Source organism: Phyllobates terribilis, unplaced genomic scaffold (assembly GCF_046119375.1).
Source record: "Phyllobates terribilis strain yellow unplaced genomic scaffold, ASM4611937v1 Scaffold_1__5_contigs__length_1240528914, whole genome shotgun sequence".
Taxonomy (NCBI): Eukaryota; Metazoa; Chordata; class Amphibia; order Anura; family Dendrobatidae; genus Phyllobates; species Phyllobates terribilis.
The window spans coordinates 980,769,691-980,791,166 of NW_027362761.1; the positions used below are offsets into that span (position 1 = coordinate 980,769,691).

A 21,476-nucleotide genomic window follows, 5' to 3' on the forward strand; every position below is an offset into this window, starting at 1 on the left:
TGCCTGTACAGGCCCTACCTGAGGCGTTTCAACCTAATACCCCCAGGGGGGGATTAGGGAGGTGCTGTTGTCACCGTCAGGGGGCTATATCCTCGCCTCGACCTCAACCCAGAAACCAAAAGGAATTGGGGAATGAGGGGGATCTCAACTTTGAACCAGCACCCGAGGGGCTGGGGAAGGAGCGACATGGGGAATAGCTATCTCAACTTCAACCGTGCACCCCATAATAAGGGGCCGAGGAAGGAGCCATGCCGGGAGTCTCGCAGTAGACCCATTTTTCTTCATCTGTAATCCCGTCGGTGAAAAACGGAGTAAAAGTTTTAGGTGTGCCTCCTATGCGACACTAAGCAAAAACTGGAGAAGGCCGATGCCGTCCAGGGGTGTATACTGCAGAGGAGGAGCCACGGTTAATCTTTTTCAGATTATGCATAGTGTCGCCTCCTAGTGGACAGCAGCATAACACCCATGGTCCTGTGTCCCCCAATGAGGCGACAGAGTAAATCCGTTTTGTGGTTCTTGGGTTATCTTTCTTTGAAGTTTTCATTTAATGATATGCTCATGCTTCGGGGCAGTCGTATGGGCAGGTCTCTAGCCTTGAGCACAAAGAAAAGACCAGCCCACAGGGCCGCCCTGAAGCACCAGCATATAATTAAATGAAAACTTCAAAGAAAGATAGCACAAAAAACACAAAACTGATTTATTCACCGCAGGTATCACTTTAATTAGTGCAACAGCGCCAACATGACACTGCCTGTATTTAACTTAGCAAAATCCTGCTGACAGGTGCGCTTTAAAACTGACATCTGCTGAACCTCCTGTTTGGGCTACATGTTTTCCTCCATAAATAGGAAGTGTTACTTACAAAGTGGTGTTATTAACTCTATGTAGAAGATGAAAAGGGACCAGAAGTGAAAAAAGTAAAGTTGGTATAAAGAAGTGGTAAGTAGAGTGTTGCCAACACAGTGATCACAAAGGCACCACCATGCTATGGGACACTTCTGCTAATTCCAAAACTGATATTTTGTATATTTTCTAACTAGAGCTGAAATTATTGTGCTACAAGTTAAACACTGTTATATAATTACAAAGCGGCACTGACAATATGTCGGCAATGTTCCTAAATGTTCCCCAAGTACATTTAGATTTATTCAGTGCAGCCCAGCAGTCATTTCCATTCTTGTCAATGAGCAGCATGGAATGAATGACAATTTCTATAAGCGCTGATTTCATTGTATATTGGAATGAACACTCTCCTGATTAAGAAACGCTGCCACGCAGTTCAATGAATTTTTGTTTGCTCCGTTAAATGATACTTGATTAAAGAGTTTGCTTTCGCCAAGTCTCCAATATTTACCCTCAGGCAGTGACATGCTGATAGTCGCTGAAAGCTACAGATACATAAACAGAAATCCACTCGAGTAGTAATACATGTCATGGGCTCTTGGTGATTGAAAGAAAACACTACGAGGCCAAGCAATGCAAGCAGATATACAAGTCATATACCAAGCATTCCTCCTGATGGCTTCTTCCAGCCGAGCAGACATCCACTTTCAGAGTCTTCTGCTGCAGAATGCTTTGTGAAACGGACACTCTGAACAGCTCGTTAAACAGTATAGATTCGGTGGCCGGGTGCACTTTGGTCCTAAAGAGGCAGCTGATGTCATTTGAAGATGGGAGAATAGCAATGCGGATATACCTGTATGGAAGGGAGAAAAAAAAAAAAAGGACTTCAGCGACAATCTCCCTATTTCTATTACAATGTACCATCAACAACAGCTACTGTATTGGCAAATCATCCATAGTGATGAGGTTTCCCATGGCTGCAGACTAATTTTCAGGAGTATTCTCAAGTTGCCTCTTGAGCAGCTCAGAGCTATGCAGTCTCTTTAGACTAAGTTGACATGTCCAGTAATCATCAGTTCGAATGGATCCAGCAGCAAAACCATTGACAAAAAAAATTGTGTAGACACAACTTTTTTTTGTCTGCCTGAAAAAATGGATTTCAACTGGATCTGTGTTTTTCTTTTTTTTTTTTTTTTTTTTTTTTTTAACATTGAAGTCTATGGAAAAAAGATCCATTAAATAGCCATTCGTTTTTCTGCCATTTAAAAAGATCAGCTTTTTGCTTAATGCATAAGTTTCAAATAGATGATTACTTGAAAGTTCACATGTCCAGTAGTACATGTTAAATATTTATTTTGCCACCTCAAGTGAGCAAAAAAATGGATCCATTTTAGATGGGAGAAAAACAGATAGCTATTTAACAGAGCCGTTTTCCATAGACTTCAATGTTAAAAAAAAAAAAAAAAAAAAAAAAAAAAAAAAAAAGGATTCAGTTGAAATCTGTTTTTTCAGGTGGACAAAAAAGTTGTGTCTGCACAACTTTTTTGTCAATGGATTGCTGGTGGATCAGTTATAACGGATGATTACTGGGCATGTGAACATAGCCTTACAGTCTCTTCACTTCCTGGTTTCAGGTGGGGTGGGATCTCCTCCTTGAGTGACAGCAGCAGAGTAGAACCAACAAGTTCTGCTGTAACACATTTAGCTGCCAGTGGTTTGTTCTGAGTCTACACTGCTATCACTGTATTCTCTAATAGAAAATAACAAGGAATTTCAATAAGTGCACAGCTCAAGACCGCGAGAGCCCTTATTAGGAGAACTTCTCTGAAAGCAGGCGCTGCTGGTGGCTAGTGATTTGGCAAGCTTTATAAAACTAGGTAAGAGCTAAGAAGGAGGAGGGAGGTGAGCAGGCAACTGCACACAGTCCGGGTAAGAGCAGGTACTAGTGGCCATACTCCATGAAAACCAGCTGTACACTATGAAAGATAAAAGCTCTCATTGCATTTGAATGATAGCAAATAGAAAAAGCATGTCAATTGCAATCATGCTTATTTTTATGGTAACTAAAGCAATTTAATAACTTGAAAATACTTCTTTAAGCCTACAATAGATTTTTCACATGCGTAAATATCCCAGTACTGCCAAACCTCCTAATGCACATGCATTACTGCAAACAAAAGCATTAAAGAGAACTTGTCATATTGAAAATGTCCAATCAGCAGACATTATGGAGAACAGGAAGAGCTGAGGAAATTGATATGTAGTTTTGTGGGCAAATATTCAGAAGATTTAAACGATTTAAAATAAAAAGCTTTGGTCATTCTGGGCTTAGTAGTCAAGGGGGTGGTCCTAATCAGTGATTGACAGCTATCTGTGTATGCACAAAGTATACATGGACAGCTGTCAATCAGGGATTATAAATACCCCCTCAATTATTGCTCTGCTAACAGGTAGGTACCTTGCCTAGCTTCCTCTCTATTGCACTCCTGGTCAGTTCTGGCAGAAAAAACAAACCTATATGTTTGAAACGCGCTCTTGGACTGTTTAAGGAGACAGAAAAGCCTGTTGGCCATATTGCACATGTTTGTGACACCTACACTTCTATACTAAAATATAAAAGTTTTACCCATAGTATTTTAATTTAAATTACAAAGTTTCGTAACACAGTTCATGCAGGAATGTATGTAGGCGTGTATAGATAGAGATCTGTAAGTATCTACCCATACACACAAACATGGAAAGTATGTATACAGTATGCGTGGGCATGGATAGATACTTACAGATCTCTAACTTTTACTATTTATAACATATCAAAAGAAAAGATGAGGAGCTGAGACCCTCATCGATTGAGGACCCCAGTATATTACTCATCAAGTTGTATGGAGTGCATAGCCAAGTGTACTGTAAGCAAGGAGGTCTTGAAATCTCTAATGGATATTTCTAGAAATTATTATACATTACCCATTAACCCCTGTATATACACAACAAACATAAAAAAAAGTAAAAATTTAAAACATCTGGGCTTCATAAAGGTCCTGTTATCACAGCAAGACTCCTCCAGCCACGTAAATAAAGATGTGGTTAAGAAATATAAAATGTCGTTTTCAGTTCCTATTACTTTTATATGCTTAAAAGTGCTTACAAGACTTTTAATCCCCAAGAAAAAAGCATGTGTAGCTGCAATCAAGAAAGGCAATACTAAGATGAAAGAGATAAATCAGACATCAACCATAACAGCAGTCTCCATTGTATATGCTTTCTACCCTTTGAACTTAGATATCCAACGCAACACAAAGCACTTAGTACTTGAGAGGATTTTTTGCCTTCAACTCTGCTCATGAAGAGAACGCACTTGCTCTGTTTCTGAAGGTTGTTGAAGTAGTCAAAGCGAACAGATGCCACCTCTATAGTCAAACTGCGCCATGAATGACAAACTACATTAATACGTTTTTTGGTGCTGGTTGGTTAATACCCTCTTGACCACACTGGTTTTATTATTTTGTCTCCCTCTATTACATACACCCAATATTTAAAGGGATCTTCCGGAAGAAAAATGAACTTTCCATTGTAATCCTCCTTAATGAATCATTTCTTTGCAGTGCTGTTTGCCAGGCAAGGGAAGACCAGGCTGGATCTGTATACTTACACTCTGGAGCAGTACTGAACTCGGGAAGGATGGTTCCTCATCTCTCCAATAATTATCACAAAGCTGGAACTTCCTGGATCATATCTAGAGAAATAAGAAAAGAACTCCTGAACTGTACAGACAACAAAATCATTTCTCTAACTAGAAGGCCCCCACCAACTGTTGGAGAGAAGCAGCCGAAGAGTCACCTTTGACACTAGTGGTTATATGTGCTGGAGGCCCTTCTCTCTCTGAAGCAATCTTTGGGTTTGCAACATAATGGACTCCTAATCCACCCCCATACAGAGACTAATGTTAGTCGAAACCACTGACATTGACAGGTTCTACCAACATTAACTGAAAGTGTAAAGGGGTGCGGGCTAACTGCTCATCAAGGGAGATGTTGATTGTATATGTCTGATTTTGGACTGCTTATCACATTGTTATCCCAGAAATACGCCACCAGTAACTATAGGTCTTTCTCATAGAGAACACAGGAGCGCTCGGCCGAAAAAGTGTTCCTATGTGTGGGAGAGATGGACAAGATTGCTGTTGGCTGAACTATCGGCCAGAAGTATCTTTCCGCTGCCAGCCATCTAATGTGTATGGCCGGCTTTAGTTAAGAAAGTCACTATCAAGCTTCTAACCTCTACTCACAATACCATTCTGTGTGGCCCCCAACTAATATGGACACAAAAGTGTTTGTCTGGAAGGTTAAAGGGAAACTGTCAGCAGGATTTTGCTATATAACCTGGAAACAGCATAACATAGGGCAAGAAAGCCTGATTCCAGCGATGTATCATTTACTGGGCTGCTTGGTGTAGTTTTCATAAAATACATGTCTTGGCTGGTGTAGATGGAGCAGAGCTAAGTCTTTTGGGCTGTGTATAACCCGGCCCGCACCCATGACTGGCAGCTTCTGGTGTGCATTGTCAGCAAGCTGATAATCCATGGTGTAGTTATGCAGATTAGCCAGACTATATGGTGCAGGAGGTGTAGTCCTATAGTGTTAATCTCCTGCTGATAAAATACTGATTGTATTGACACTACAGCACACAGCCTAATATATGACACAGTTTTTAAATAAAGGTCTTTATTTCCTTGTGTTTTCTTTGTCTAATATTTACATTTGTTTTGTGATCTGAAACATTTAAGTGTGACAAACACTTGTATGTATGTATGTATATATCTATATCTATCTTCCTCTCAATCTATCCACATACACACCTACCTATCTAAAATGTCCCTTCAAATATTTTTTTAAATAAGCTTATTGATTTAAATGCTCAAAATAAAATATGAAGAAAACAGCACTTTATGCACTACAGGATCTTTTTTATGGGAATTTTCAGGATAGAATCCATTTCTAAATCCTCATTAAACTGTGTGTGAATGCACCGCTGGAGTGCTGATTTGTGGAGGTAGGATTACTGTAAGTAGAAGCTGCACCAATCAGATATTTATGGCATATATTGTTATAACTTTTATTGCCAGCCTTGGGATTTCTTCAGTATATGACAATGTGGCCCTTAGACCAAAAAAAACTGTTGTGCACCCCTGGGGTAGACACTGATTAAGCACTTAATATGGATCTGTCTATACGTTTCCAGAAGTATTTGGTAAAATATAATACTTATTCTTCATTTGAGAATAAATCATAAGAAATTTTTTTTTTCACCTTAGAGTTAACTGCACCTCTGCTACCCCAGGCACTGGATAATCTTCAATAAACGCAGCATCTTCACAAGGCCTAGGAAACAAAAAGAGAATGTCGTAAAATCCAACCAAAGGGCAAGCTATCCACAATGAAGTACAAATATCAAAGAAACTGATGAACTACATGGACAAGTGGTAGCTTGTCAATAAGCACTCTATCAATTTCCCTAATCTAGGGTTTTATGAATAATGAGGGGATGTGATAATAGCCAATTTAAATGGGTCAATTTCTATCCATTATCAAGTGCTAATCAGCTAAATGCAAGTCTATTGGTTCTAGCTTGGTGGGTTTTTTGGAGGCATTGACCTCTAGCTGTAACCTACCCTAATGATCATGAGATAGGAGATGGCAGTTGGTGCTTTTAGAACTCTATGGAGAGAGGAAGCTATAGGCAGACATTGAGAGTTCTCAACAACTGTTACAGTTCTCCACAGAACTTTATGATCACAAACTTATCTCTCTCAGTATTGGGAAAATCTGTATTGACTTAATATAGATTTTATTTGCAAATTGAGAATATTGTCAATGAAAGATTAGTTCAGGAAGACAAAAACAGATTTCTCTTAATGAGAGATATTACAAATTCTGTTAATAAAATGACAGTCACTCTTTAAACAAACATGTTTCCATAATAGTTGAGCCTAGTGACAATGATAACATTTTGAGTATTATCTGTCACAGAATGGAGCATGCAGAAGTAAGCATTCACTTACGGTTTTATGCATGCTTCATATACACCACTATCTCCCGCAACAGACTCGTCAGACACTGCAGCAGAAACACAGGACGTCTTCCCTTCCTGGATGTCACCTGCAGACTTTCTTGTAAAGTCAACATCTGTAGAGGAAAAATACAAGTAAATAAAGTTCTTAGGAGATCAGCCAACTTAAACTTGTGTAAATAAGAATTTTAGTTAAAAGGGTGTTCTTCAAGTTGTCTCTTGAGCAGCTCAGAGCCATGCAGTCTTCTTAGTTTCCTTTTGTAGCAGGGCAGCCTCTCCTACTAATACTACAGATCTATTCACTAGAGCTGTCACTTCTAATAGAACATGTGCTGGGCTTTACAGTTCTCCTTAACACATTCAGCTATCAGTGGTTTGCTCTGGTAATACAGTGATAGCAGTGTACAATCCAGAGATAACATGGAACAAGCCCACAGCTCTGGAAAGCAATAGCAGAGAACACCAATTAGGAGAACTGCTATGAAAGCTGGGGGGCTGTTGATCTATAGCTGCATCTCTTCAGAAGATGAATGAGAATAGACAGAGTTAAGCAGCTGACTGCTGTATAGAAATCAACTGACTGGGGAGCTGACTCGGATGTTAAACGTTAACTCCTCTCCTGCAATGTAACTATTGTGCACTCTCTGCCAGGCTCTTGAGACTGGGCTCCATGGAAACCAGCTGTACACTATAAAAGATAAAATCTCTCATTGCAGGAGAATGACAGCAGGTAGAAAAAGCAAGTCAATTGCAAACTTGCTTATTTTCATGCTGTCTAATTAAAGCAATTTAAGCACTGTAAAACCACCCCTTTAACCACAGACAGGGAGAAACTTGGAGTAGCATTAAAGGGATATTACCCTCTATTTGAGCAGTGCATTGCATCTCCTTCATTCTCAATATTGGTGTGGGTCACAGAGGTCAAACTATCAAGAAGTGGTGGTTTATCCTAACAATGGGAATACTTCTTTAAAAATGAGCAACCAAAGCCTGGCCTACAGGGCTACTTGCAAGACTGTCACACAATTCTTACATAGTTACATAGTTTATAAGGCCGAAAAAAGACAAGCGTCCATCCAGTTCAGCCTATTTCTTGTGCACTGCAGCTATTCCGCTATTCCTATACCATGCGGTATAGGCCAATTTACATCATTGACGAAAAATTCACTTCCCGACACCAATCTGGCAGTCAGATTAAATCCCTGGATTAATTAACTATCACTAAGCATAAGATGTAATTTTATTGTTCTCAAGAAAGGCGTCCAGGCCTCTCTTGAACTCATTAAGTGAGTTGGACATCACATTCTTGATAGAAAACCAAAGACTGCAAGTTTGTCAAGAAATGGGGGGAGGTGAGGGGCAGTTGTGAAAATTGAATCATGCAAAAGTTTCAGGACAACAGTTTTAGAGGCATTCCAAGTTGGAGCAAAAGTTAAGTATTTGGGTTTCAAGATCTACCTATACTAGGGGTGCATGACTACAATCATCAGAAAACTGCAGTTTGTTGCACAATTTAAAATTTCTAGTTTTTTTCTTACTTTTTATTGTATGAAGAAAGACAAGCTAAATTGTCATGGAGGCATATGTAGAAAACCTTGTGGAAGATATGGAAACTAATGGTGTCAGAACATATTTTACTATTACTATTTTCTAAGTGCTTTGGGAGTTCAGCAACTTCCTTTTAAATTCTTTTTACACCATTAAAAAGGATTCTCATTTTATTTAAAAACACAAACACTCAAAAAACCTCCCCGTTGGTTACATCTACACTCGTCAAAAGAAGCCTTTATTTTCCCAATAACTGTATTCCACCATGTGCTGCACCTCGTTTCTTTTCATCTGTAACCCACATTCACAGGCTGGCCCCCCGCAGTGTGCCAAAAGTCTTTATTTAAAGACGCAATTCTGACATTCCAAGAGGGGCTTTCATCCACAAGCGAGAAATGCACTGTGCTCCCTTCTGAGCGCAACCCTTACATCTTGTTAAGATGTTTAAAGTTCCCTGCCTTTAGATTGCCGATTTGATTGCTGAATGTCCTTTTTAAGGTATAACAGGAGAATGCTGATTTTTCTCCCTTTCAATGATAAAGCAGCTTTTTATATGTCCCTGTGTGATGGGCTGAAGGTGGTGACATGATTTATTGATTACCCAGAGGAATATCTTTAGCCGTTCTGAAACTCTGGCAATGACAGAGCCCGACTCTGGGAGGACTTCACGGTCACTATGACTTACATCTTACCAACGGTAGCCTGTCTTCCATCACTGGCAGGAAAGGAGGATCCATGTATGGTCACCTTGTAATGGTTCTGTTACGAAACTGCAACTCAACACTAGAGCAGAAGAGGGAAAAGCTGTCCCTGCACTAGGACTAGACTGAAGCACTACGGTGGAGTGGGCAACCTATTCCTAGCAAATAGACCCACCGACGTTTCCTAGACTAAACTCAAAAGAAAACCTAAAAGGAAGAGGGAAAGGACACCCTGAAAGAACTAAGGACTGGGAAAAAACAAACAGGTGACCTCCTAGCAGGAAACTAGAGGAAGCTGCAGAAACGAAAAAGGGAATACAGGAATCTCAGCAGGCAGAACTAGAGGATCCAAGAACTGCACAAAACTAAACACAGAAAGTACTACTACCAAACCTCCTAGCCAGAACTCTCGCAGATTAACACTGTTGTCCGGCAAGGACTAGGAGGCAGGTGCTGGATAATAAAGGGTGATACAATCACCTGACCTTAGTCAAAACCAACACCAGGGGGAAAAAGACCAACAGCCAGAAAACCACAACAAAATGGCGGATGGTCCCAAAGAAACAGATTCTAACAGGTTCACACTCTGTACATAAATAATAATGCAGTCCCGTCACAGCTATAACTATGGGAGCCCAATGGGTTTACAACTTCTGGAACCATGCATGCCAGTATACGCTCTATACCAGAGGTCCTCAAACTTTCTGACCTTCAGCTATGAAAGGGGGTCGCGAGCCACATCCAGCTCCTGCCCCACTCACAGTAGCGACACTCAGGGCCCCCATTACCGGTAAAATGACAGCCAAAACTTTACCACTGAATGCAGTATGCCAAGTATTTCCACCAAGGCATTATGCCAAGCTCCAGGATTTCCCATCTTACCCCAATTCAGATCTGCTCTTCTGTGCAAGGCTACACACAAGTCACTATCTGGAGATCTACTCTTAATAGCTGTTTGCTACACCTGGTGCTAATGCACCAAGCTGGCAGACAGCCGCGAACCACATGTGGCTCTCGCAGGTTGGGGACCCCTGCTCTATACTATAAAAAAAAATAACTTATTGGATATGGAAGCAGAAGTACCCTGGTTCCTCTAACTCTGGCAGATGTGAGGTGCTATTGGATTTCATGGCACTTCCCAGTAGTAGCACCATATAATTTGATACCACATAAAGGAACAATATGGAAGGCACAGATACCAGTATTTGGAGACTTCACCAATAACAGGAATGTCTGGTTATCATTTGCTGGTATCTGCGCCTTCCATAGTGGTCCTTTTCCATGGTATCAAATTTTAAGACGCTACCCCTGAGAATCACCACTAGCGTCCCAGTAGAACCCAGCAAACCTGAATGTGGAACTGGACAAAAGCAGTGATTTATCCAGCTCTGTTTCACTGCGCTCAGTTGTGCCCACTGTAGCACAACTCAATAAGGCGAGCCTTTATTCATTCATTTCTTCTGCTTTCTCTTGTCCCAAACATATTAAACTTATGCGTGCCTCTTCTGTGGTGTTATCTTATGCCATATCATTCTATTTAATGCACAACTGTTCATTTAACTGGCCACTATGTCATACTACAATTTCCCTAAAGCAGCTGATCACGGCAAAAATACCCTGTAAGCTCAAAATGATATAATAATACCAAGCCCGTGATGCCGCCAGTTACACAGCTTACTAGAAAGAGATTTGAGACAGGATCTTTATATCCTCCTACTCGAGGCAAACGTCAGGCCCCTTGAAAAGAACAATACTAAATCTAGAGTAAGACGCTTGAATCAAAAATGATCAGTCTATGAACAGACAGGTCTCCAAAAATGTATGGGAAAATATTCCAAAACCCAATTACAGTAAGCTAGTTTTTGTTTTGGAAAATATTAAAGCAACCCCAAAATCCTGATAAGAGATGCATTTTTATATTCCCTTATCGTAACACCGATCCAAAGCTCTGCATATTTAGACTTGCCTAAACAGAATATAACAATAGGGAAACTACATTAAAAGCCCATGCTGACTTCTATAACGTATGCAGTCGCAGCCAAAAGTTTTAAGACAGATTTTTGTTTTCACAAAGTTTACTGCTTCAATTTATACAAGTTGCAATCTAGATTGTGAAGGAGAATAAGTCAGATGAATCGCAAGTGTCAGGACAGTCTCCAAAAGAGAATCAAGACACAGGATCGGTAACACAACACGAGTGCAGAGCTTGCTCAGGAACGGTAGCAGGCAGGTTTCAGGCATCTGCACACAGTGAGGTGAATGCTTTTAGAAGCGGGCCTGGTGTAAAAAAAAAAAAAAAAAGCCAGCAAAGAAGCAGCTTTACTCCAAGAAAAAAAAAATGAAGGACTGGCTGACCATCTGCAGGACGTACAGGGACTGGACTTAAGAGGACTGGGGTAAAGTTATTTTTGCTGTTAAAGTCCTCTTTAGACTGTTTGGAGCATCTGGAAGAATGATTGTCTGGAGAAGAAAAGGTGAGCATTACCATAAGTCTTGTGTCATTCCAATAGTAAAGCATCCTGAGACCATTCATGTTTGTGGTTGCTTTTCATCCAAGAGAGAGTGCACTGACGATTTTGCCTGAGAACACAGACAGGAATAAAGAATGGGATCTAATCATTCTCCAAGAACAACTTCTCCTAATGATCCAGGAGCAATTTGTTGATTTACAATGCTTTTTCCAACATGATGGAGACAATGTCACAAGGCAAAAGTGGTATCCAAGTGGCTCAGTGAACAAAATGTTGAAATTTTCAATCTATGGCCAGGAAACTCCCCAGATCTCAGTCCCATTGAGAACCTGTGGTCAGTCCTCAAAATTCAGGTGAACAAACAAAAGCACAGAAATTCTGACAACCTCCAAGCGCTAATTAGGTAAGAATGGGTGGTCATCAGTCAGGATTTGCCCTGGAGCAGAAATCCAGCAGCCAGGGAGTCATGAAAATTAATGGTCAATGCTGTAAATCTTGAATCTTTACATAAACTTAATAAATTTGTCTATAAAAGTGTAAAAACCTATAAAATGCTTATAATTGTACTGCAGTAACCAGAGTTACATCCAACTAAAAGATCTAAAAAAACACCAAAGCAGTAAACTGTGTGAAAACCAAAATTTGCGTCAGTCTCAAAGCTTTTGGCCACACCGGTATATAAAACCATATAAAGTCCGATATCTGTCTTCTAAGGTTTATATGCTGCTCGGACATTCTGCCTGTGAACTGGAAAGCTCCATCACTTTGTGCTGACCACTAGATGGCAGAGCAATACAGAATACAATTTCTAGTAAAGGACCTGCTTTTTGTGGGGGGAGAGGGGGGGGGGGGGTTGTGAAGACACAAATTATCCCAAATAAGCTGAAGTATTAAATTCACACAGTTTCCGTGCAGTAGGGGGCCCCTTCAATGAGAAATCAAGCTGCAATTTTTTTTTCCCGTCTCAAAATGATACAGGTTTTCAAAACTGCAGCTTAGCAGGCGAGAATTGCTAACAACCTCAGTTTCCCAGTCTTCCCTTGTTTGTATTTGCATAACACCACATACCTCGGATATTTCCACTCTAATTAGATCATTAGATGGGCAAATCTAAATGACAGACCTACGAGATCTTAAACAGCCCAGACATGCTGCATTTCCATGTACTCAAAGGTAGGAGCTATGGAGTCGCCCACAAAGCCTTTTCTAAAAGACATAAAAAGTGGGCGAATAAAATAGGAGACTCAATGGCTCAACTACAATTTGGCATTAGGAATATTCCAAATATTTTATACAATGCAAGAGAACTAATGAATGTCACAACAAAGGGCGGATTATGTAAAATAATAATAGTACAATATGCCACTAGAAATGATGAGAACACAAAACGGCAATGCCATGTGTTAAGTATGCCTGTACACATCCTATAGCTGTCAGCCATATTATTTGTTTGGCAGACTGCTATTTTTCCCGCATCCCCTATAGATATGCATGCTGGGCTCCAGGGAAGAAGAAAAGCTGCCAGACACCTCTAGTAGCAGCTGATGAAAATAAAGGGCCACTTTCAAATCTGACATTATGAGCCTTCTATCCACTGAAATCTTGTGTCAGGGCACAGATGGGACACCCTAAACTACACCTGGCCAATGCCGATTTGGCCAAGTGAGGCTTTTCAATGAATGCCAAGGAAGGCATGGTACAACTCAAGATTATGTATATACTTTTGTCTGTCGGAAGTTAACGTGACATATATGTGGAGTAATTTATAGTACTATATTTGACAGTGGCATTGCAAGTGAGCATTAGGCTATGTGCACACGTTGCATTTTTGCTGCGTTTTTTTTCTGCAGGCAAAACCTGCTCTCTTGGCAGTAAAAAAAAGCTGCTTAGAAAAAGCAGGTTTGGCTGCGTTTTTCAGGATTCCAAAGTTCAGCCTTGCTTCCACCACAGAAGCAGGAACAATGCAAGGTGTTCAGTCACCAATGAAAGACATACTGTATGTGAAACCAGAAAACTATTTTTGAAAAAAAGGGTAATTTGATCAAATTATTTAGAGGAAAAAGATTTTTGTCTGAAAAAATAGTGACTATTCTGAACAAAAAAGTTCACAAAAAAATACATAAATTACAAATATAACAGTGGGGGAAGTTGAATTTGTCAGGAATAGTTTACCTAAGACACTGGCAGAGCAGTGACTTTGTAGGACACTGTTTACTTTCACACTTTGGTTCGCCCCCTGAGTTGCTCAGGTATTGTTCAATTTCACACCTTGGTCAGCCAATGTTTACTTTACATATATCACTAATTTAATTAAAGTAATCCTAACTGCCATTCTCAGTGGAGGAGACCAAGACATTACCGTTTAAACTTGGGAAAAATCACAAAAATAAATGTGTTTCACATACTGCTGTACCGGCCTTCTTTCACTAAAAACACAGCAAAACATGATACCTTCGTGTTTTGCTGCGATTTTGCACTTACTCATTGCTTTTTATGGGTGAAAAAACGATGCAAAAACGCTGAAAGAAGTGACATACTGCAGTTTTCAAAAAAGCAGCAGTATTCCAATTCACACAGGGGTGGAGTATCTGCGCTGGTCTAGGCTAAGGTACTAAAAGAAAATATCTATAAACAACTGGATGAACCAGAATTTCATTTATTTTTATTAGATAGTATTAGCAAACTTAATACAGGTACTTTTAAAATTCCATGGGGATGGCTGATCGATTAGAAACTTGAAGCTTAGAGGTACAGTAAGTGAGAGTCTTGCTTGGATCGTGCTTCAAGGAGTCAGTAAGTGGAAAATTGGAGGTAGGTGTGGAGGACCTAAAGGAGAAAGGAGGAAGGAAATTACTAACAGGTCCTGTTCCTAAGGGTTTGTATATCGGCACTGAGCAGTGTCAGAGGATTATTACCTGATAAGAGGTGTAGGCGTATCATGATGGATGTTTAGGGTCCGTGAGGATGCAATAAGGATGATGAAGGATTCCGTGCAAATCCGAAACGCCCTCAGTGCCACCCGTACCCGAACCAACGCGAGACACCACGAGAGCTGACGAAGCGTACACCACGTGACCGGATATCCTGCATGTCCTCGCGAGTAGGAAGAAGGTACCGCTACCTCAGGGCGCCCGCCTCACTGGAGCCTCCGGCCGGGACTCAGTGTGCGGCGTGTACCCCCACATTCGACCACCACAGCCCCCATCTACAGGTCAGTAGCCATAGACATGAATTACAGCGCCGACTACGAAGCCACCCAAGGTACGCGTCTTCACCGCCAACTGCTGCCTCCAATGTGTGATCTCTAACACCAGCTACACCACCGCAGAGTCCTCATACTGCCACAGGTACAAGACGGTGGCCCCCACCTCTACCTAGCACCACCGTCAGCAACTACAGAGCAATAAGGAGAAATTCTCCCCTACTCTTCCTGACACTATTGTCAGCAACCACGGAGCAATAAGGAGAAATCCTCTCCTACTCCTCCTGGCACTACTGTCAACAACAACGGAGCAATAAGGAGAAATAAGGAGAAATCCTCCCCTACTCCTCCTGGCAATACTGTCAGCTACTACGGAGCTATAAGGAGATATTCTCTCCTACTCCTCCTGGCACTACTATCAGCAACTACAGAGCTAAAAGGAGAAATCCTCCCCTACTCCTCCTGGCAATACTGTCAGCTGCTACGGAGCTATAAGGAGATATTCTCTCCTACTCCTCCTGGCACTACTATCAGCAACTACAGAGCTAAAAGGAGAAATCCTCTCCTACTCCTCCTGGCACTATTGTCAGCAATTACGGAGCAATAAGGAGACATCCTCTCCTACTCCTCCTACAGCTTTACCAAGTGCAACATCTACTTTAAGCATAACAAGAAAGTGCCTTACGTGTGGGACAAGTCCTCACACCAACACAGGGTAAATTTATCTATTCTAACACCCTGTTATTCTATTCCCATCTATAACCCCTCTAAACATCCTATTTTCCACCTAGCCTCGCAGGAAAGCCGGCAGCCACACATCCTTCTGGATTAACTACACCAGTATTCCCTTCCTTCTACTATACCAGGTATACTCTGACCCAAGAGACTCCTTAATTCCCAACTCCAAGTGAAATCTCCCCTAATTCTTCACTTGTCTTCACAGACCTCCTTATTGCATCCTCACGGACCCTAAACATCCATCATAATACGCCTACACCTCTTATCAGGTAATAATCCTCTGACACTGCTCAGTGCCGATATACAAACCCTTAGGAACAGGACCTGTTAGTAATTTCCTTCCTCCTTTCTCCTTTAGGTCCTCCACACCTACCTCCAATTTTCCACTTACTGACTCCTTGAAGCACGATCCAAGCAAGACTCTCACTTACTGTACCTCTAAGGCTATGTGCCCACGTTGCATTTATGAAGCAGAAAATTTCTGCTGCATAAATGCAAGTCCTCTCCCGGAAAAACGCATGCGGAATTCCGCACGCGTTTATCGCGCATTTTTCGCGCGTTTTCCACATGCGGAATTGCCTTGCGTTTTTTATGCATTGGACGAAGGCAATTCCGCTTGCGGAAACGCAAAATTAAATGACATGCTGCGGATTTTTGAACGCGGCATAAACGCTGCGGAAAAAACCGCAGCATGTGCATAGAACTTGCGGAATCCCATTGGGGACCATGGGGTGCGGATATACATGCGTTTTTCAAGCGTTTACGCTGCGGAAATTCCGCAGCATATACGCTTGAAAAATGCTACGTGGGCACACAGCCTAAGCTTCAAGTTTCTAATCGATCAGCCATCCCCATGGAATTTTAAAAGTACCTGTATTAAGTTTGCTAATACTATCTAATAAAAATAAATGAAATTCTGGTTCATCCAGTTGTTTATAGATATGTTCTTTTAGTACCTTAGCCTAGACCAGCGCAGATACTCCACCCCTGTGTACATTTTAACCCTTGCAGTCCTTCCGGTTCACTGCCTGTATCAGCTGCAGGTCAAGGCTGTAGGTCGAACAGCGCCCCCTACCAATACCTACTCTTAGTATTCCAATTCAGTCAGGGAAAAAAAAAACTGTGCATGAGATTTCTGAAATCTCATAGCTCTTGCTGGTACTGTAAAACCCAGCATAAAATTTGCATTAAAAACATGCAGCAAAAACGCAGTGTGTGAACATAGCCTAAGTGTTATGTTTTTACCAGGGGAAAACCTGAGGCTTGAGAAAGGGTTGTGCAGTTGGGTAGAAAACCAACAAATGCTCAATGCACATCTAGTCAGAAATCACAGCTTGGGTCTGACAAACAAGCCAATTACTAACATAATTACAGATAAACTGTTGTGCGCTTACCAAAGAATAAACCGTGGGAAGATTAAAATGGTTTTACAGGTTTACAAAACTTCAGGAACGTCCCTTTGTCTGAAAGCTCAGTAGATCATGTCACCGTAGTTCAGACTTTGGTATTTTTCACTTTCATCATAATTATCTTCCCCTACTCTGTGCAGCACAGTTGGTTTCAGGTGGCCAGTACTACCAATATAAAGCACTGTAGTTAACATAACTTCTCTCTTCCCTTCAAGATATTACCGCTATTTCCAGCTGCTTACATGCATTTCTGATAAAAGGTGTAAGGAAATGCTTTAGTTACCCCATGTCCACATCGACAACACACAAACAATGCTCTGCTAATATTCAGAGGCTTAGGAAGCACTGTGAACACGGATAATTCTGTATCTGCCCAGTCTTCAGCAGATCCAGCACTGGCACTTACATTAAGATGACGTGCCACCAGGTGCTGCTGCCAAAGATAGATAGAGACCGGGACACAGCACTAAATTACATTCTTTAAGTAGTGTATATACAGTGGCAAAGAGCTGGCCAGGGTTTGTGTGCACTTGCCAAAACTTACATAGTTACATAATTTATAAGGCCGAAAAAAGACAAGCGTCCATCCAGTTCAGCCTATTTCTTGTGCACTGCAGCTATTCCGCAGCGTTGATCCAGGGGAAGGCAAAAAAAAACCATGAGGTATAGGCCAATTTACATCACTGAGGAAAAATTCACTTCCCGACACCAATCTGGCAGTCAGATTAAATCCCTGGATTAATTAACTATCACTAAGCATAAGATGTAATTTTATTGTTCTCAAGAAAGGCGTCCAGGCCTCTCTTGAACTCATTAAGTGAGCTAGACATCACCACTTCCTCTCCCAGAGAGTTCCAGAGTCTCACGGCTCTGACCGTAAAGAATACCCCTTCTATGCTGGTGCAGGAACCTCCTTTCCTCCAGACGCATAGTGTGCCCCCTTGTCTTTGTCACCATCCTTGGTATAAACAGGTCATGGGAGAGATCTCTGTACTGCCCCCTGATGTATTTATACATGTTTATGAGGTCTCCCCTAAGCCTTCTCTTTTCCAACGTAAATAGGCCTAATTTTGACAATCTCTCTGGGTATTCTAGTCCCTCCATTCCCTTTATTACCTTAGTCGCCCTCCTTTGTACCCTCTCTAGCTCCAATATGTCTTTCTTGAGCAACTTAAAGGGAATGTCAGTATGATCAGCCAAGTAAGCTGTCTATATAGGTATGCAGGTCATAGAAAGCTAAATAAAATGATACCTTGATATCAATCAGTCTGATATTTCATTACAGAGCACACGTCAAACTCTGGCCCATGGGCCAAATTTGGCCCGCAACGCTGGCACAGCCCACCTTCCCCCCCTGGCATTGCATTTTCAACTGTACTGCATGGAGGACTATGTCGGGCCTACTATTCTGTATGGAGGACTGTGTGGGGCCCACTATTCTGTATGGAAGACTATAGGGGGGCCCATTTTTCTATAAAGAATGATAAGGAAAAGCTTCCGCTATTGTAGACAATTTTTAATAAAGGTTAGCCAGCAACTTTGTCCAAGTTTTTAGTTTTGTCCCTCTGTGTATTTCAGTTTGACATCTCTGTTCCAGAGAAATCTAAGTTTTTCTTAATATGTAAATGAGATGTTAAGATCTATGGGCCGGACACTGATCTCCATGAGAATCTGTCTGCAGAGCTAATTTTAAACTGAAAGGGGACATTACCAGTGTGAGACATGAAGCTCAGGAGAGCAGACTGCCAGCCATTACATGTCCTGTCCATAGATGTTAACAGCTCATTTACATAAAAGATATATTAACATTTTATTCAGCTTTCTATGACCTAGTATATGCGCATATAGACAGCTTAGACAGATTCCATTTAACTCCTTAAGGACTGAGCCTCATTTTTTAAATCTGACATGCATCACTATGTGATAATAGCTCTGGAAAGCTTCAACATATCCCAGTGATTCTGAGAATGTTTTTTCGTAACATGTTGCACTTCATGGTGATAAATTTTGGTCAATATGACTTGCGTTTATGAAAATTTATAAATCAGATAATTATACCACACAAGATAGTATATAAATAACATTTACTTTATATACTCGTGTACACACGTGGTCAAAATTGTTGGTACCCCTAGTTTAATGAAAGAAAAACCCACAATGGTCACAGAAATAAATTGAAATTGACAAAAGTAATAATAAATTAAAAATCTATGAAAATGAACAATTGAAAGTCAGACATTACTTTTCAACCCTCCTTCCACAGAATTAAAAAAAAAAATTAAACTTATTAAATAGGCCTGGACAGAAATGATGTTACCCCTGAAAATAATGTGACAAAAGGGACATGTTAAATCAAGTTGTGTCCACTAATTAGCATTACAGGTGTCTACAATCTTGTAATCAGTCAGTGGGCATGTATATAGGGCTACAGATACTCACTGTGCTGTTTGGTGACATGGTGTGTACCACACTCAACATGGACCAGAGGAAGCAAAGGAAAGAGTCGTCTCAGGAGACTAGAAAGAAGTTTATAGACAAGCATGTTAAAGGTAAAGGTTAGAAGACCATCTTCAAGCAGCTTGATGTTCCTGTGATTACAGCTGCACATATTATTCAGAAATTTAAGATCCATGGAAAGGTAGCCAACATCCCTGGACGTGGCCGCAGAAGGAAAATTGATGACAAATCAAAGAGACGGATAATATGAATGGTAACAAAAGAACTCAGGATAACTTCTAAAGAGATTAAAGGTGAACTTCAAGCTCAAGGAACATCAGTGTCAGATCGCACCATTGGTCGTTGTTTGATCCAAAGTGGACTTCATGGGAGAAGACCAAGGAGAACAACATTGTTGAAAAAAAATCATAAAAAAGCCAGACTGGAATTTGCCAAACTACATGTTGACAAGCCACAAAGCTTCTGGGAGAATGTTTTATGCACAGATGAGACAAAATTGGAAGTTTTTGGCAAGGCACATCAGCTCTAAGCTCACAGGTGGAAAAATGAAGCATATCAAGAAAAGAACACTGTCCCTACTGTGAAACATGGAGGAGGCTCTGTTATGTTCTGCGGCTGCTTTGCTGCATCTGGCACAGGGTGTCTTGAATCTGTGCAGGGTACAATGAAATCTCAAGACTATCAAGGGATTCTAGAGAGAAATGTACTGCCCAGTGTCAGAAAGCTTGGTCTCAGTCGCAGGTCATGGTTCTTGAAACAGGATAATGACCCAAAATACACAGCTAAAAACACCCAAGAATGGCCGAGAGGAAAACCTTGGACTATTCTGAAGTGGCCTTCTATGAACCCTGACCTAAATCCTATCTTTGAAAAGAGCTGAAACATGCAGTCTGGAAAAGGCAACCTTCAAAACACGAGACAACTGGAACAGTTTGCTCATGAGGAGTGGGCCAAAATACCTGTCGAGAGGTGCAGAAGTCTCATTGACAGTTACAGGAATCGTTTGATTACAGTGATTGCCTCAAAAAGTTGTTCAACAAAATATTAAGTTAAGAGTACCATCATTTCTGTCCAGGCCTATTTCATGAATTTAATTTTTTTTTTTTAATTCTATGGAAGCAGGGTTAAAAAGCAATGACTGACTTTCATTTGTTCATTTTCATAGATTTTTAGTTTATTATTACTTTTGTTATATTCAAGTTATTTGTGTGACCATTGTGGGTTTTTCTTTCATTAAACGAGGGGTACCAACAATTTTCAACAAGTGTGTATAAGCCGACTTTTTCAGCACATTTTTTAGGCTGAAAAAGCCCCCCTCGGCTCATACTCGAGTATATACTTACATTAGAGCTGTGGAACGTGGGAGGGGGGGGTTGTGGAGGTGGAGGAGCAGCGCACAGGAAGTAGCCGGCTGCTGGAGCTACCACGTGTGACCGCTGCTAAAGATAATGAATATTCATTTTCTTTAATAGTGTGCACAGTATCAGTAGCAGCTGCCAGCTTCCTGCTGCGGCTCAGCGATCCTGTGTGCATGCTATTAGAGAGTATGAATATTCACTCCTCTCCACTCCCATGAGCATGGAGAAGAGTGAATATTGCTTCTGTTTAGCAGCAGGCACACGGGATAGCTGAGCCGCAGCAGGAAGCCAGCAGCTTCGGCTATAGTGTGCGCTATTAAAGAAAATTAATATTCACTCCTCTCCACGCTCATAGTCCCGGGGTGGAGAGGAGTGAATATCCCTGCAGCTCACCTCAGCGTCTGAGGGCACATGGCAGTGAAGTCATGCACTGCTCAGATGCTGAGATCAGCTGCTGGCAGAACAGGACACAGCGCTGGAGCAGAGGGAAGGAAAATGAGTAGAAGTGTTTATTTTTCCATGTGTGCAGTGATGGGGGGGGTCATGCATACCAGGATTGGTGATGAGGGGGCCATGCATACCAGGATTGGTGATGAGGGGGCCATGCATACAAGGAATGATGATGAGAGGGCCATGCATACAAGGATTGGGATGTGGGGGCCATGCATACAAGGATTGGGGATGAG

General features: G+C 41.2%; 1 protein-coding gene across 2 annotated transcripts in view; it reads right to left on the reverse strand.

The window, feature by feature from the left end:
* WWC2 (WW and C2 domain containing 2) overlaps positions 1-21,476 on the reverse strand; it is a 213,537-nt gene that overhangs the window by 35,219 nt on the left and 156,842 nt on the right. For both annotated transcript variants that reach the window (XM_073643338.1, XM_073643348.1), the window contains exons 12-15: positions 6,899-7,022; positions 6,147-6,218; positions 4,490-4,573; positions 1,504-1,696 (exon numbers count right to left, since the gene is read on the reverse strand). In XM_073643338.1, the coding sequence (XP_073499439.1) occupies positions 1,504-1,696; positions 4,490-4,573; positions 6,147-6,218; positions 6,899-7,022 (473 nt within the window). The remainder of the gene's footprint in view (positions 1-1,503; positions 1,697-4,489; positions 4,574-6,146; positions 6,219-6,898; positions 7,023-21,476) is intronic.